Source organism: Globicephala melas, chromosome 6, assembly GCF_963455315.2.
Source record: "Globicephala melas chromosome 6, mGloMel1.2, whole genome shotgun sequence".
NCBI classification, from domain to species: Eukaryota; Metazoa; Chordata; class Mammalia; order Artiodactyla; family Delphinidae; genus Globicephala; species Globicephala melas.
In genome coordinates, this window is record NC_083319.1 from 51,755,199 (window position 1) to 51,772,584 (window position 17,386).

Below are 17,386 nucleotides of genomic sequence, written 5' to 3' on the forward strand. Positions count from 1 at the left end.
AAATGTTTATTCTTTCTGTAAATCAGTTGGGTTGTTTTGGTTTGAGGAGTGGGTTACTTTTTTTTTTCCTTTTCCTTTTTCCCTCTGGAGAGAGGAGGAGGAGAGAGAAAATTCTAGACAAATGACTTGCAGTTACAAATACTTGAAAAATATGTAACTGTCTCTGAGCAAATAACAAACAGAACTATCTAAAACAGTGGAACTTAACTGCCTGTCACATGATTTATAGAAAATTCATCTCTCATACTGGAATAAAAGAACTGCTTTTTAAATCAGCTTCCATATTTGCACTCTTAGTTATCTTGGGCTTGCTAAAAAAATGTATGAACTTGAAGTCATTCGCATAACTGTGAAAGCAATTTTGTAGACAGAGATCTGAGCCAAAGCAAAAGCAGGGAAAATTAAGTCATTACAAAATACCATTTCTAGTTAGTTTTCTTACTTCAAATCATATACCATTTACTTGTCCCAGTACCTTTCTTTAAAATCACAATTTTCTTTTAGTAAATGCTACAAGCATTGAATAATGCAAACCAAATGTTTCTGGAACCCTGCGGTGTGTGGTAGCATGATGTGAAAGTCCATTGACCAGGAGGTCAGAGGGCTGACATCTGGTTCTGGCTGCCCAAGAACTTGCAATAACACTTTAGGGGCGTTTGGGCTGCCGTGTCCTCCTGTGTCACGAGAGGGTAGGATTAGATTTTTCTTGCTTGGGCCCTTTCAGCAGAATTATTCTGTAAAAGTAGCTCTTCACCAGGCTGCCCATCAGATTCATCTGAAGAACTTTTTCCCCCCAAATTCATGAGTTTTCTGCTGCAACCCACTGCTACCACCAGCCACTCAATAGGCACACTTGGGCCCTATTTCAGGGAAATACTGTTGGAATAAACAGCCTTAAAAGGAGTCTTATTAATCTGGGCTCCATAGCTTCATAAATAGTTTTGTGTTTGGAATTTTTGTGAAGAAAGTGTATGATTTTTTATTTTAAACTTTTTTTTTTTTTTGCGGTTTGCGGGCCTCTCACTGTCATGGCCTCTCCCGCTGCGGAGCACAGGCTCCAGACGCGCAGGCTCAGCGGCCACGGCTCACGGGCCCAGCCGCTCCGCGGCATGTGGGATCCTCCCGGACTGGGGCACGAACCCGCGTCCCCTGTATCTGCAGGCGGACCCTCAACCACTGCGCCACCAGGGAAGCCCCGAAAATGCATGATTTTTATCAGATTCTCAGAAGGGATAGTTGACCCTCAGAGACTGAAATTACAGATCTAGGACATCTGTTACAGACCTTGGTTAAAAGCACTTCAGCCCTGAGGAAAATCTTTTACAAAGATTTAAAATCTACCACCTTTGTGAGCCCTTCAGTTGACACTTGTTTGAAAATCTTCTTCTTTTAAACTGATGCCTTATCGTTTTAAATGGCTATTAGTGAAATGTATGCACTCTGGAAAAAGATGCATGTTTACTTTGACACTTCTACTCTGAATGAATCTGTAAAGTATATTGTTCATTTCTGGCTAACGCATGGAGATTGGTGTTTTTTAAGAACAGAAATGGCTTTAAGTTCCTGGATGTCCAGTCATAAACGATGAAAGAATTGTTGGTATTGGGTGATGGTTACAACTGTTTGTTCTTCCTCCAATCAGCAAGGCGTTTGTATCTCAGTAAAGATGTTTAAAGTCTGCTCTGTTCCCATCTCTATTCAGGTCAATTGATAGCTATGCATTCAGTGTCAACTATATGCAAAGTGTGGTACTAAAGCAGAGAGAGAGGGAGAAAGTGGTCAGAGCCTGGAACTTGCAATCCAGTTGGGAAGCCAAGACACATATACCAGAAATATGAATGATAACCTATGGGGGGTATATGTTAGCCACCAAATAATGTGAAAATAAAAGTGCTTGAAGAATTCAGCTGCAGTTAAGCTCTCTGAGGTTTAGGGAAGAGATGAGTTCAGTGTGGAGAGGACGACGACGTTAGCTGCATCTGGAAGAACACAGAGCACATCTTGTTTAACCCAACAGTTAATGCAGCCTGTCAGCGTAGGTTTTCTGGGTCAGGTCTTGGGTTGGTGTGTAATTAAATGTGGGTGGCGTTGTGGTGAGGGAGAATCTGATTCTTAATCCACTCAGCATTTTAATTTCTAAGTACCCACTTTTAGATACGTTCATGAGAGCTCTCTGGTATGTTCTCAGGAAAATATTAAAGTGGCCCTAGAAATTATTACACTGCGGCTCTTACCATTTAGTGGCTTTATGTTGGTGGCCACACGCATTGGTATTCAGGCAGAGTTCTGAGCGATGAGCCTGCAAACAGAAAGGGATTGTCCTTTCTCCTCCATCAAAGCTACATACTTTCCCCTTACAGGTAATGTGTACCAAATAAAGAAGGTGATACTTCATGAATAATCTCTATTGTCTATTCCCCAAACCAACATGTGGGCTGAAAAGGGTGAATTTGTGCTCAAGCCCTTTTCCTTATGGAAAAACTAGAAGTGTTATTTTAGACCTCTTTGAATTCTTAATTACACTTCGGGAAAATGCCTAAATGATTGAATGGCCTCCATTATGACTCAGAAATTTCAGTCCTACCTTTTTGACAAGTAAGCTAGATGTTCTTTAAAAGTCAAATCAGAATGTTTAAATGAAAATTTGGCACAATAACATGGTCAATTAGTTGGCGGCACTGTTCATAATTGTGCTTTTAGAAGGCACTTGGCATTATAAATAAAAATATGAGTCAGCGTGCCAGAAGAATTGCAGTATGTGAGCAGGGCAACTTTTAAGATCCATTTAAATATATTTTTAAATATCAGTTTTCTAACAGATTTAGAAACAGATTTCTATATACCAACAGCTAATACCCATTCCAGATGGATAAATATCACAGAGGAAACTGGAGAAGGTGATCTCTTTAAAAACTTCTCCATCTCTAGTTTTCATTGATTTTTTAAAAAATATCAAGTACTTTGCTTTAACTTTTCTAAAGTCAAAAACGTAAAAAAAGTTTTCCTTTTGAGTTACTTATTTTTCATTACAGTTTGCCTTAGCTAGTAGTATAGTTATCCATGTATTAAATGCTAAGCGTACTTTAGAATTAGAATTAATACTTCGAGGATGCTTTTATTTTCCAGAACACTGAGATTTCTGTCGTTTGCTGTCTTTTAGTTATCACTAATCTGGTCAAGTCATAAAATGAAGCTCATGCTTTATTGGCATTTATGGCCATTATAAGTTTGAGTTAACGACCGAAGACCACACAGTTGCCCACTCCCCTGTTCACTAACTCCCCAGTGGTGCCTTCGGAAACTTGCGCCCTGGGGGGAATTTTGAGCAGCTAGGCCATAGTACCAGACTTAGGAAGGTGTTTGGTGATTATTCCTGTTGTCTTACCCTTATTGTTTGCATAGCATTTACTGTTGCTCGTGGACTTCTACCATTAGTGGTCCAGGGCTGCTAACTAAACCAACAATGATTCCTAATAATTCACATGGTCCAAGTTGATGGAGTGAAACCGGAGGGAAGTCTAAACTCTTGTTTGTGGCAGTCAGGTTTTACACTGTTTTCAGCAAATTTTTGATTGGTTAATTTAATTCACTGGTTCTCAATCCTAGCTGTACATTAGAATCGTTTGCAGAGCTTTTAAAAACTGCTAATACTTGGGCCCACCTGCAGATATTTCATTGTATCTGTATTTTTAAAAGCTTTGCCCCCAGCTCAGGTGACTCTAAAGGGCAGCCAGGGTTGAGACCATTGAATTTTGTTGGCCACTTTATTTTTGGCTTTCTTGGCTGCACTCTTCCTGTGTTTTACTGAAACACAGCAGTCATTTGTCAGTCTTAGGCTGGTGCGTGTGTCATCTTATGTGTGCCCGCTAGCCACAATGGGTCTTTATCAAGTTCAGACAATTGTTTCTGGGTCACTCAAGAGAGCCAGAGTTTCAACACCATCTAAAAAACATTTTCTGGCAATAAAGGCGACAAATTTCCTCTGATCCAGCTAATGAGAACTAGTTTAACGCTTAGCATTGTTCTTTGCCTTGCTAGTTAGACTTAACAGAATCCCTGTGACTTTCCATTGAATTACACAGGCATTTATTTAAGGCTTTCCATTGTCCAGCACTGTTCAGAGCACTGAAGAGGACCCCAGGTATGAATGTAGCGTGGAGGGACTCGGGGACTTCCATTCTCACAGAGCGAACACTTGTGAGACCAAGGAAACGGAGGGCAGGGTATATTCTGGTCTGGACAGTAAGTGCTGCGGAACAGTAAGGGGGAAAGGTCTTTGTGGAATGGTATCATAGGAGGAAGACTAGAGGAAATAGAAATGGTGCCAAGCCTTGAAAAGAGTATGGGTAGAATTCTGCTGGTAAAGAAAGCTGAAATTCTAGGCTGGTAGGACAGTCTAGTAAGGAAGGGCACAGAGGAGGGAGTCATTAAGTCAGCAGACCACTCTGAATGAGTAGAGGGTAGGAGTTGTTGAGCAGTTAAACTACCCCAGGAAAGAAGCAGCTGTCCATGTTCACTGTGAAGGATCCTCAGATGCCTGCTTGAGAGGGTGGACCTTGATTGGAGAAGCTTTAAAAAGCCCTAGTTTATAAAACTAAGTTCTGGAGGAGTATTTGCCTCCAGTGGGAAAATTATCTGGAAAAGGGCAGCAGGTGGGAAGTGTGGATTTACTGGGTTGTTAGAAACGTTCTATTTCTGAATTAGGGAGGTGCTAACACAGGCATGTACATTTCCGAAAATTCATCAAACTCTACACTGAAATTCTGTGCATTTTACTGTATATAAATTATACCTCAATTTAAAAATATTTTTTAAAGCTGTGTTTAGAAGGAAAGAGAACCTTTGGATTAAAAGACTTAAAAACCATAGCAGCCAGTGGAAATATAGGACTGAGGTTCTGATTCAAGCACTCTATAAAAAAAATTTTAAGAGATCATTGGAGAAATGTGAATACTGACCAGATATGTGATCATTTTAAATTCTCTTTTTTAAGATTTGATAGTTTTAGCTTTATACTTACTTTTTGAGAACTGTGTTAGGAATATATACTAAAATATTTATGAATGAAAGTGGTAGGGTCTTCAGCTTGTGCTTCAGAGGAATCCAGTTTGAGTGGTTGGAGGAGGTGTAGATGAGCCCAGATAGCTGATCATTATTGAAACTAGTGCTGGGGACAGAGGGGTTTATTATACTGTTGTCTACTTTTGTGGCTGTTTAAGGTTTCAGCAACAATAAAAACTATTTATGTATTTGCATTTTAAAAATCATTGTTGGTCCTTGAATGGAGAAGTGGTTAGTGAGTGTTTCTCTAGGAAGTATTCTGGTACTTGAGGATTAACATACTGAGACTCTTTGGAGGTTACTGCAGTCATTTCAAAGTAATGATGAATGAAGTTGGAAAAGGAGGAATGAAGACAAATGCCCTGCTTTGTTTACTTCAAGTAAGACAAAGGAACTTGAGACATTTCTTATTTGCTGTTAGGGGGACACATCAGGTCGTGGGGGCAACTGAATATTATTTGGAGGACTACAGTTAGTACTGTCTGTGTGTGCTGAGGAGGGAGGTGGATTTGTGAAGGAATCACCAGGGAGCACCCCGTGCCTCCGGAGCTAGAGGAGGGAGCATTGTGAGTGGACAAAGTACCATTTGCAGAATTAGGAAATGTCAGCCACACTAAAAATTCTGTGATATACTTGTGTGTGTGTGTGTGTGTGTGTGTGTGTGCGTGTGTATAAATTACGTAATAATAATCCAATTTTTCTGCTTCACCAGTAAACAAATAATTTTTAAAATGTAGTTTAATTTTTTTTTTTTTAGAAATTTATTTATTTTTTATTTGTTTGTTTTTGGCTGCATTGGGTCTTCGTTGCCAAGCACGAACTTTCTCTAGTTGTGGCAAGCGGGGGCTACTCTTTGTTGCGGTGTGGGCTTCTCATTGCGGTGGCTTCTCTTGTTGAGGAGCACGGCCTCTAGGCATGTGGGCTTCAGTAGTTGCGGCACGCAGGCTGAGTAGTTGTGGCTCGCGGGCTCTAGAACGCAGGCTCAGTAGTTGTGGTGCACAGTCTTAGTTGCTCCGCAGCATGTGGAATCTTCCCGGACCAGGGATCGAACCCCTGTCCCTTGCACTGGCAGGTGGATTCTTAACCTCTGTGCCACCAGGGAAGTCCAGTAAACAAATATTAAGTACCTAACATATGTAAAAGCAACCTAGAAGATGTGGTGAGAGAAACAAAGTTGATTAGAACCATGTGGCACCCTCAGAATATTTACAGACAAGAAGGGAGTCTAAGACAATCACGCGAATCAACTACTACATTGTATTATAGATCTTATAAGAGAGTCTGAAAGATGGACCATGAGAGTTCAGAGAAAGGAGAGTTAATTTCTGGTAGGGAGATGAGGGAAGGCTCGGAAGAGGAAGCGATGGGAAGGTTGGCCATGTGAGGGAGGGTGGGGAAGGAACATCACCAAGTAGAAGAAAATAAGCTAAGGCAGGTGTGCTCTTAGGAGAGTAAGAGACCCCACTTTCTACACTGGGAGGAGTTCCATTTACTGGGGTGCAGTTCGCACCCCAAAAAGGACCACAGGTGTAGTGGGAAATAACCTTGGAGAGGTAAGTTGGTGCCGAGTGGCAGATGGTGTAGAATCTGGCTAAATAGTATGGACTACGTCTCCTGAGTGGTGGGGAGGTTTTTAGGTTCCGTTTTAGCTGGAGTTAGGATGGGATTTGAGCTGAGTGGGAGTTCTACTCTGCAGCAGTGCGGGAGAGGGGGAAATGTGAAGGAAAGGGGACAGTCAGGATGCTACACTGGTGGCCCAGGCCAAAGTTAGGTGGTAGCACCAGAACAGAGAGAAGAGTGGCACTGTGGAGTTGGACCGATCCAGATGTGGTCATAAAGGGAAGGGATCACGGTCAAGAAGGCCTTGGGGGTTTGATTTTGGATGGCTTGGCTATTAATGCCAATTATGCAAAAAGAAAACACCAGAAAAGCACTTGAGAAAAGGATGAGTTGCAAGAATTTTTTTTTTATACCATTTAGCCCATTTTATTTGGTCCTAGCGTCACACACTTCTACAACCTTCTCCTTCCTGACAGGCAGTAATTTGGAATACACCTGTAAGTGTGGAAGTCTTCAATCAGGAGGGCCATTAAACTCCCAGACATCCCGGCATGAGCAAGAGGTGGGGACCACAGAAGGGAAGCCCATCAGCAGCCAGGATACCTTCCCCACTCAGGAAAGCACGCTGTCTCCAGTGAACCTGACAGACGACCAGATAGCCGCTGGCCTCTATGGTAACTTTCCTCACTTACGGCCCCTCTCGGCATCAGGGTTCTAGGACCAGAGTTGTCAGCATTCTAATCTAATGCCAGTGTGCCTTATAAATTGACCTGGAAGAATGATTACACAGTTGTTAGGAAGGTAGGCCTAGATTATCTTTAAGATTATCAAAGAAAGCCATGCAGTCCCCTTAAGAAAACTCATCTGATGTTGCAAATTACAAAATATTTTAAACAGCATTTCACTCTTTCATAGTTTGGCAGGTATAGATTTTTTTCCAGGTTATCTCAACTGAAAAAAAACCCACTAATAATCCCTATCTTAGTGCCTGGATGGTTTCTGAGGATCAAGTGAGACGTGACATCACTTTGTAAACAGTAAAGCCTGATACAGATGCTAGTTGTCACTGCTTTTGTTATGTCTGGAAGGACGAATGGTTTTTTTTTTTCCCATTTAAAGAACATTATTAATGGAACTTTGAAGTATTTTCTTTGCATGCACACAATTTTCCAGTGGATTTTGGGCAAGTTTCTCATATATACATGCCAAGATCTGTATTAACATGAATAAAAAAATAAATGTACATGAAGAAAGCGTACCTGTTCACTTAACTTGTACGGGTATGAGTTGTATTAATTTTGATCACCATGATTCACTTTTCCACAGTATGTACAAATAATGAAAGTACACTGAAGTCCATCATGAAGAAGAAAGATGCCAACAAAGATTCAAATGGAGCGAAAAAGAATCTTCAGTTTGTTGGCATTAATGGAGGGTAAGGAAAGATGGTGGTACTAGTGTTTATACGCGGTCTGTCTGTTTCCTTTGCCTCCTGCCTACTCAAGTCATATGTAAAGGTGCCTGGTCTGGAATGCTACCACATCTGGGTGACGGAAGATTCCCTCCTCAGAAAGGTGCATTTGGGCTTCTCTTCTCTCTTCTTGCTATCTTTAAGGATATTTCACTCTTGAAAGGATACGTGATGAAGCTGAGTAATTTACATCTTCTCACCTCTGATCTGAAACAAACGGTCTTCAACAAAAGCAACACACAGCAGGTTCCCTGTTGGACAGCGTGTACTTAACTGTATCAGAACTGAGCAACAACCAGAGACTGAAAACATCACTCCATGGTCCAGGGATAGTCATCCACTCCTTCAGAATGGGTTGTTTTGCTTAGCTCTCCATGTTTACAGACAAAATAGTAGGGCCTTTCACCTGAAGAGTAACCTCGCCATGCCATCAGTTCTTTGCTTTCTAAATAGAACGTGTTTTAGTTGTTTATTCCTTCTCCTTTAATTGGCCCAGATCAATAGTTAAGCCTGTTTGTCCTCCTACAGTTGAATCAAAGCAATTAATCTATTAATCCATTCATGGCCTTGACAAGAAAGCAATAGTGCAGAGTTAGTTGAGATAATATTTATAGTAGTGCGTACCACAAAGATATAACAGTGCTGTCTGTTTTCCAGATCTTTAACGTTTTATTGGGTAATATGTCCCACAGTTTGGAGAGTGTGTACCAGAGAAACTATTGGTAACTTACATAATATGTTCACCTTGGACACTGGGAAAATTAATGGTACAAAATAAGAAGAATGAAAGGGGGAAAGAAAAGGAACAGCAAAGATGAAAACCTACAGACCTGGTTTCCATAAAATGAATTTCCTTTGATTTATATTAAGCCAGAGGTGCTATATATATATATACATATATTTTTTTCTGCAAGTGGTATGTGATACCACTTGGCAACCTAGGTTATTCCTTGTTAAGTGAGAACCCATTCAAAACCACCAGACTTCTAAATAGACCTTACTCCGCACTTCTAAGTACAGGGTCTAAAACCACTGATGAAATTTCTGGAGTCAGTTAGCAGGTTTCCCTTCATAAACATTTCTGTCACTGGGTCTTTATGGGCACACCTTGCATCTCCTGAACTCCCAATTGCCACCTAGGTATGAAACCACTTCAAGTGATGATTCCAGCTCAGATGAAAGCTCTTCTTCCGAGTCAGATGACGAGTGTGATGTCCCCGAGTATCCTCCTGAGGAAGTGGAGGACGAAGAGGAGGACCAAGACACTCGGGGGATGGCAGAAGGCCACCACGCAGTTAATGTGGAAGGTCTCACGTCCAGCAGGGTGGAAGATGAAATGCAGGTTCCAGAATGTGAACCTGAGAAGGTGGAAATCAGAGAGAGGTGTGGTACACTCCCCCCCCTCCCTTCACCCTTCCCATGTTTGATGTACTTTGGCAGTAGGATTGGCCGATGAGGAGACTGTGCAGTTGAATCTATGAGTTTGGTCTTTCCACTCGCCAAAGGAGGGCTGAACTTTACCTGTGCCTCAGAGGTGTATACCTCTTGTCATGATGCTAATAAATACAAGTGCAAAAATGATAACTGCTAGATCTCTTATAGTAGCAGAGAGAAGGGCTTGATATCTGTTCACCTTTGTTTCTTAAACTATTTGCTATCTACTATTACATGTGGAGTCACCATCCGCATAATTGTTAAGCACCACTAAAGCTTCCATTGTTTGAACAACCCACCTTATACTTAAAGATATATTAGAATTTTTTGTAACCAACACATTTCACATTTTTAAGTTTCAGATTTTATCATTAGCCATTTATCCTCATACAGGTGTCAGTACTGTTATTACAGGATCACTGTGTGTGAGAGGAACAGTTTTTGGCCTCAACCAAAGATCACATTTACCATAAAGATGATGTAATCAGTCACATGCCCATATTTTGTTGCTCATTGAGTGATTGGGAACACCACAAGAATGAGTTTGGGAATGTCGTAAACAGCAGCTGAAATATCAAATAAACACTCTGGTTGGCTGAAACACGTACCCAAAAGTGTAGACAATTTTAAAGACTTAGCAAATATGGAATTGATGCTTATAAAACAGGAGAGAGTAGAACAGTTGGAAATTTCCATATGGTTTTTCACCATGTGAAGTGTAACTAGAACATTTCAGAAAACTTATCTCTAATTTGGCAAATGAATGTTTAACTGCGTTAACACAAGGTAAGTGTCTTTAGTTTATATTTCCAAGTATTTTCAAATGGCTCAATAACTTGACATCTGTTGGTTTTTTCTGAACAGTTTTATTGAGGTATAATTTATATACCATATGGCATCTGACTTTTAAATTTATATTTTCATGTGGGTTAAACAAACACTTCCTGAGTCACCAAATGTGATTTCAGATGTGTGGTCCACTGGTCAGCATAATGGGTAGGTGGTAATTCAGACCTCTTCAACCCCTCAAGAGTAAAAATATTTTTAAGAATTTGAACAAAAGGAGCAATAAATATCTAAGTGTTATTCCATAATGTCACACAGGCCAGAGTGGCGAAGCCGAAAGCTACCCTCATGAAAAGATCCGAGCTCTGGCTGGAGGCCTTGGCTCTGTGTGGTAACGTCAGTCCTCGGACGCCTAGACTCCACCAGGCAAGCAGTAGCGGCACCACAACCTGCCAGGGTTGACTTGGGGCCTCCGGTCTTGTAAAGGGTTATAGAGTTTCAGGTAAAAATGCCTTTCCTTTTGTGGCCAGTCATGAGCTCTCTTTCTTTTATTTTTTCCCCTTTTAGATATGAACTAAGTGAAAAGATGTTGTCTGCATGCAACTTACTGAAAAATAACATAAATGACCCCAAAGCTTTGACTAGCAAGGATATGGTGAGTCTGACCTACAGACACTGTCCCCAGTCTGTACAAAGTGCCTGAGTGGACACCACAGATGAGGCATCTCTAGCCTGCCCCTGAGCTGTTGTTGCCTGCACGCTTTTCCCCCAGACTATTCCTAGTGTGTGTGGGCAGAGTGAATATCCCGCTGCCCTGCTCACCAGACCACCCTGTGAACGTTTCCCTCAGGCCTGATTTCAGATCTCCTTTCTCCACCCTGTACTTTGCTTGGGAGCTGAGCATCTGCGAGGCATATAGTTGCACATGGAAAGGAGGGCTAATTTCAGTCATTCGTCACCTTTCTGCCTGTTCTGTTGCTTACAGAACTTGTGATCTAGGGAGCAGAATCCCAGAATTTTTTAAGTTAGCCTTTGTTTTTAAGAGAAACCTATCTGGACCGAGGTCAGCATTCCTTTCAGTTATGAAACTGCATATTATGTTCTGATGTGGAATGCAGGCAGTCACTATTTTTAAACCTAGAAATAACTGCACTTATCTTCTCGCAGCTTGAGATTCAGAAGCAAAGAGGTTGGTGGTTGCCTTAGGGAGCACGAATAGCATAACATAGGACAGATAAATGTATCCGTGGCAATGGTGAATCTGATATCCTTTACAAGTGTTGCTCTCCCATGCATTGGTGACATTTAGATGTGTGGCTTCTTTCATAGGTTAGACCAGCCTTCTGGTTGACAGCTCTATTCAGTGCATTGAGAAAGTGTAGCATCTCATGTTATTTTAGATAGTAATGTGCATTTGAATCTTTGCATATTAGCAGTAGATTTAATATGAAAGTTTTATGCTAAATAACTTAAGTCCGCAGCCGGTGAGAAAGTTGTTTCATAGGTCTCACGGGTTTATAGAATTATGAAACCAAAATGTTAAGCCTAGAAGGGATTTATGGAATTATCGAACGCTGGAAAGGCAAATAGTCTTCCTCATACAACAAACACAATCTGAAGAAGAATTGGTGATGGCCGGCACAGGCTTGAGAAGCACATGGGTGCGTGTGTCTATGAGGCCACTCTGTTCTGGTCCATCCTGCTTTAACTGAGGCCCTAAAGATTACGAGTCTTGCCTGGAGTGTCAACTGCTAGTTAATGCTGGGACTAGATTATACATATCTTAAGTACTGGTCCATGTTTTGTTTATCCCAGCTAAAGCATATTACCTTATTATATGGCATCTTTTTTTTTTAAATTATGGTATCTTCTCCTATTTGTTTATATTGCTATAGAAACTTAAATTTATCATCAGAGCCAGCTGAATCTTGACATTCAAATACTGTGCTGAAAAAGGAGCATGGCAATGATGTTTATAGAAGGAAATACTAGACGAAGTCCCTGGCCTGGCCATGGATCTACATGTTGAACTCCATCAGTATAGACTAAGTGCCTGTCTATGCCTTGGTCACAAATAGTAAAACCAGGAGAAGTCACTGCAGTGTTAATGTTTCCTACTAGGTTTAACCTGAACTTAAAACTGGTGCTTTCAGACCCCAGATTTTATAGCTTTAATACACTTTTTCTTTCACCCGCCCCAAAATACTAGGTTATGTGGTCCTCAGGGAGGACTTTACATTTTTGTAGCCCCAATTGTCAAGCATTTTGTCGGGCATATACTCCAGGATTGCTACATTTTTTTTGTTGATTGGATATTCATTCAGTAAAGAAGTGTTTAAAGTGCTGTGCTGTGAAAAGTCTTGGACATGTGAATGATCACAATGCCAGGGCCACGTAACCATGTCAGGACACTGAATATGTAGCTGTAACTGAGTTCGACACCCAGACGCCATAATTTCCCTTTCTTCTGTGTGAGGCATCCAAAAAATGAAATCTGAATATGTGAAAGAGTGAGCAGAAGAAAAGAAAAATTAAGTGAATTATTTCCTGGCCAGGACCCTTTTCCTCCAGTGACCCAAACTATGATTGAATTGGATACACCTGAATAATTAGTAGCAGGAAGATAAAGAGATGGGTGTGTTCTGTAATCCCAGTTCCACCTTTTCTATAGAAAGAAGACTACATGGGTTCTGGTGCTTTTGACATAAACTTTCCATCTTTCTTGATTTATTTTTAAACTTTTAAAGAACAAGCAAAGCACAAATGAATGATAAACTCATATGAAAGAGGGCCCATGAAAAAAGCATTGTGGTTTTCCCCATCTCCAGCACTGGCTCTGCCCAGTCTACATTGAACTTCATGTCCAAGTTTGACTTGATTATCCGTGAAACAAATGCCACGTTCATGTGTCTACAGCCTAAGGGAAAGCAAGTGGGGCTGATGACCAGATACAGATGATCCTAATGGGAAAAAGTAATTTGTTTCAGACTTGCTTTTTATTCCCTTTCTGTGGTTGAACATTTGTATTTGGGATGGAGTAGGAATTTGGTTGCCTGCACGGTTATGGTCTCCCAGCCTAGTGCTGTGGAGATGCTGAAGGAGTTGAAGTTGGTCTGGACAGGAAGGAGGCAGCATAATTGTGTTAAATAATTTCTCCTGTCCTGATTACTATGAAAATCATTTGCAAGGCCAGCGTACCTACATAATATTAATAGTTCAATAATAAATGGAGCCTGGCCTAAGTGGTTTACATGTGTTGCCTCATTTGTCCTCATCACAAACACTGTGAAGGAAAGGTATTTTTACTATCCCCATTTTGCAGATGAGGAAACTGAGGCACAGAATAAGTATCTTCCCCAGCATCGAACAGCTCGTCAGTAGCAGAGTCAGAATTTGAGCCTTGGTGGTATAATTCTTGCACAGTGCTATAGGCCTGTTTTATAGAAGTTACAATATGTGTGTGTGTTAAAATCGGGAAGGATACTTCAGTTTGGAATTTGAGGCTTCTCTGAGAGCTCTGGGTTTCATTAGTTGTTTTTTGAGAGCAAATTCTATTTGCACACACTTTTGACTATAAAAGGCCTGGTTTCTTAGGCTTTCAGCTAGGTCTCAGAAATGTCTATAAATAGAAGAACTAATGGCCGATGGCGCGGTGTTTTGGCAGCGGTTCTGTCTGAACACTCTCCAGCACGAGTGGTTCCGCGTGTCCAGTCAGAAGTCAGCCATCCCAGCCATGGTGGGGGACTACATAGCCGCTTTTGAGGCCATCTCCCCAGACGTCCTGCGTCACATCATCAACATGGCAGACGGGAACGGCAACACCGCCCTCCATTACAGTGTGTCCCACTCCAACTTCGAGATTGTGAAGCTGCTCTTGGATGCTGGTACGTTGGTAGTCCCTGTCTCTTCTCTGACAGACTCGGGCTGTGACTCATTTAGAAGGAGCTGGTTGATCCAGCTGATCCCCAGTTCTGTGACCATCCTAAAAAGCCTTTTCATTGCTTTCCCCTGTGATGTGGCAAGAATCGTTCTTGAGTCATTCATGGGAGGCTTGAGGTTTAAACAAAACGGGGTGACACAGACTCCAGATCTGTTTTGAAAGGAGGTGTTGAGGGTGTTCTTGCTGCAGTTTAGCTGTGTTCAGATGAGTTGTATCCCTGGTAACACACATGACTCATGTTCCTGCCTGAGCTGAATCATGCAGGCTTGATGGGTTCACTGTCAAGAGGCAGAATGCTGCGCCTGGGGCCAGAGTCAAAGCTTTAGTGTTTGTGAGCTGCTCTCTTTGTCCTTGTTCCATGCCCCGCTCCAGCCGCCTTGCAGAGCTGTGCAGTTAGTCAAGATGGGGGCCAAGCAAAGCCACTGTAACAGATTGTGGTAGAATCAACACCATTCCCGCCAAAATACACCCTGTTCCTGGGGAATCAGCATAGAGAAAAGAAAATGCTGTTCTTACATCTGAACCATAGTAACGAGAGCAGTGAAAATTTTTGTCTGTAATTGGAATTTGCCATTCCAGAATATAGCCAGTGGATGTATTAAACATGGAGTGAGGCGGTGGCACATAGAAGGGTCCCCTTGCGACATAGTGAGCTTTCAACTTTTTGTTCAAATGGAACAGCCCTGTGATACATTGAGTCTCTAAATCACTTTTATTTATTTTTGAAATACATATTTTTACTTCTAGTATAACTGATACAGAATTCACAGTACCTCAGTCTAATTAATGAGAACACAATGTGAACATCTGATTTAGAATATGCAATACAATTGTCCAATTTTCCCATTCTGCTTCTTGACCCAACTGTCCAATTTTTTTCTACTCTGTTTTGGGGATGTTGGATTAAGGCACAGAAGAAACCAAACAGATTTATCTTTTTTTTCTCTTCTAAGTTTGCTTGTCCCCAGTTTAGGGGCCATGTTAGGATAAAACTGTTTCCAGCTTAAAGGAAGGAATTCCAAGCCTCCTTCCTTTCAGACTTGCCAGACTATAAACAGAGCTGGTGATACTGTCAGCCAGAGTTACTGTTTAAACAGAGAAGTGGATGATATCCAGGAAAGCTAAGAACAAGATTTCAGGATTGCCCCTGGAAGTAACACTTTAATCCACCCTTAGAAAATTTGCATGGACAAGATATTTTGGTAAATTAAACTATTTTAATTCCATTGTTGGATGGCTTTGGTTAATCACTTTTCTGGATTTACTTCACTTTTTACTGCTCACCATTATAGACTGAGATTGTGGCTTCGTAAAGCATGTTTGTGAATCTAGGATACTAGCAGCAACAGAGAAGAGGCGAACACCAAAGAAACTGAGGAGCCTCAAAGACCATGTCTGCTCACCTGCTTTTCCATCAGACAACCTTTTTCTTTTCTTTTTCCTTTTCTACGTTAAAATATACGCACTACTATTGGGCTTCCCTGGTCGCGCAGTGGTTGAGAGTCCGCCTGCCGATGCAGGGGACACGGGTTCGTGACCCAGTCCGGGAGGATCCCACATGCCGCGGAGTGGCTGGGCCTGTGAGCCATGGCCGCTGAGCCTGCGCGTCCGGAGCCTGTGCTCTGCAACGGGAGAGGCCACAACAGTGAGAGGCCCGCGTACCGCAAAAAAAGAAAAAAAAAAAAAGCACTACTGTAAATGCCCTTATGTCCCTAGTGTGCTGTTGTTTTTAGAACTCAAGAACGTTTTCACGGTAACTTCTCTTCTCACTCCCAGTGATGGAAACACCCTAAGCATTTTAATTATATCTGGTCACACATAAAAAGCTTCTTTCCATTCCTTTCATTTTATTAGAAAGTGCTGAAGGAATTTTAAAAGGCCTGGAGGATAATTTAGGCCCTGAAGACTCCTTAAGAATTATAGGACTAGAATTATAGGACTAGAATTATAGGACTAGAACTAGGGTTATTGGATCTGGGAGTCCCTGACAGTCTCTAAGGGACTTAACTGCAGTTGCTGTCAGACCACGATTCCTAGAGCTGGGTGTCATGTGATTGGAATTCTGCTTCCAAGGGCCCCAAACGAGTCAGAGCAGCAAACTCAGGGTCTCAGAGTGAACAGAGGTTTATGAGTGGGGAATGCCATATTCAGTGTTCCCTATGTGAGCGTTTACAAATCCTTCTGTCCCTTGTAGCTCTCACCGCCTTCTTCACTCCAAAATGGTGATTTTCTAGACTCAGATTAGTATCTAGATCCCACGTTATTGTTTATTCTTCAAAGCAACCATTACTTAGAACAGCCTCCTAGACCTCCAGGCTTTTGCAGTTCAACCACCAGTTGCAAACAAGAGGTGCTGTGAGAGCTTGCTGTCATTTGTCATGAAATAGAAAAAAATTTTTTTCTTTGGTTTGGTATGAAACACCTCTCACATTTCCTTCTGAGTCACTCCGGGACTTTGACTACCTAAGGCCATTTCACTGGGCTTTTCTAAACTCCATACCTTTAGTTCATGGGGGCAACTGACGCTTTTAGGAGATGGCTCCTCCCTAAAGAGACTCGTGTCTTTGCAGATGTATGTAACGTGGATCACCAGAACAAGGCGGGGTATACCCCCATCATGCTGGCAGCCCTTGCCGCTGTGGAAGCAGAGAAGGACATGCGAGTTGTGGAGGAACTCTTTGCCTGTGGGGACGTGAACGCCAAAGCCAGCCAGGTGAATGCGCTTGCTTCAGGGTTTGTGCTGGCTGATGCAGCTCTGACCTGCCCGGGTGCCCCTGCCGTGCTCTCGCCACTCAGCACAGCCCATGCGGCTGCCCGGTGGTCCTTATGACCAAATACACCGAGGAAACACTGGCTTAACTTCACATTGGAAACTTCTCCCTCCATTACCTTGCGTTCTCTCTGGAGTAGTATGCATGTGGACCATGGGTCAGCCTGCCAGTAAGTGACTAGGGATCCCCACCATGTACCTGGTGACCACTGTTTCCTGACTGTCTCCATGTTATAGCATCTTCATGCCCAGCACAGAGCGCCTCTCATCCAGATGTGTTCACAGTTGCCTTGTGACCATCTTCTGCACTTTCCAGCTCCTAGCTGTCATAAGACAGATCCTCCAAGCTAAAGGGAAAAATTAA

General features: G+C 42.0%; 1 protein-coding gene across 7 annotated transcripts in view; it reads left to right on the forward strand.

Moving 5' to 3' along the window:
- The window catches only part of KANK1 (KN motif and ankyrin repeat domains 1), a 193,829-nt gene that overhangs the window by 172,276 nt on the left and 4,167 nt on the right, over positions 1-17,386 (forward strand). For 5 of the 7 annotated variants that reach the window (XM_030877062.2, XM_030877063.2, XM_060300873.2 and 2 more), the window contains 6 exons: positions 7,098-7,295; positions 7,948-8,056; positions 9,233-9,475; positions 10,880-10,967; positions 13,977-14,196; positions 16,823-16,965. In XM_030877062.2, the coding sequence (XP_030732922.2) occupies positions 7,098-7,295; positions 7,948-8,056; positions 9,233-9,475; positions 10,880-10,967; positions 13,977-14,196; positions 16,823-16,965 (1,001 nt within the window). Of the gene's footprint in view, positions 1-7,097; positions 7,296-7,947; positions 8,057-9,232; positions 9,476-10,630; positions 10,968-13,976; positions 14,197-16,822; positions 16,966-17,386 lie in introns of those variants that run through there. The other 2 variants (XM_030877067.2, XM_060300875.1) reach the window with 2 other exon arrangements.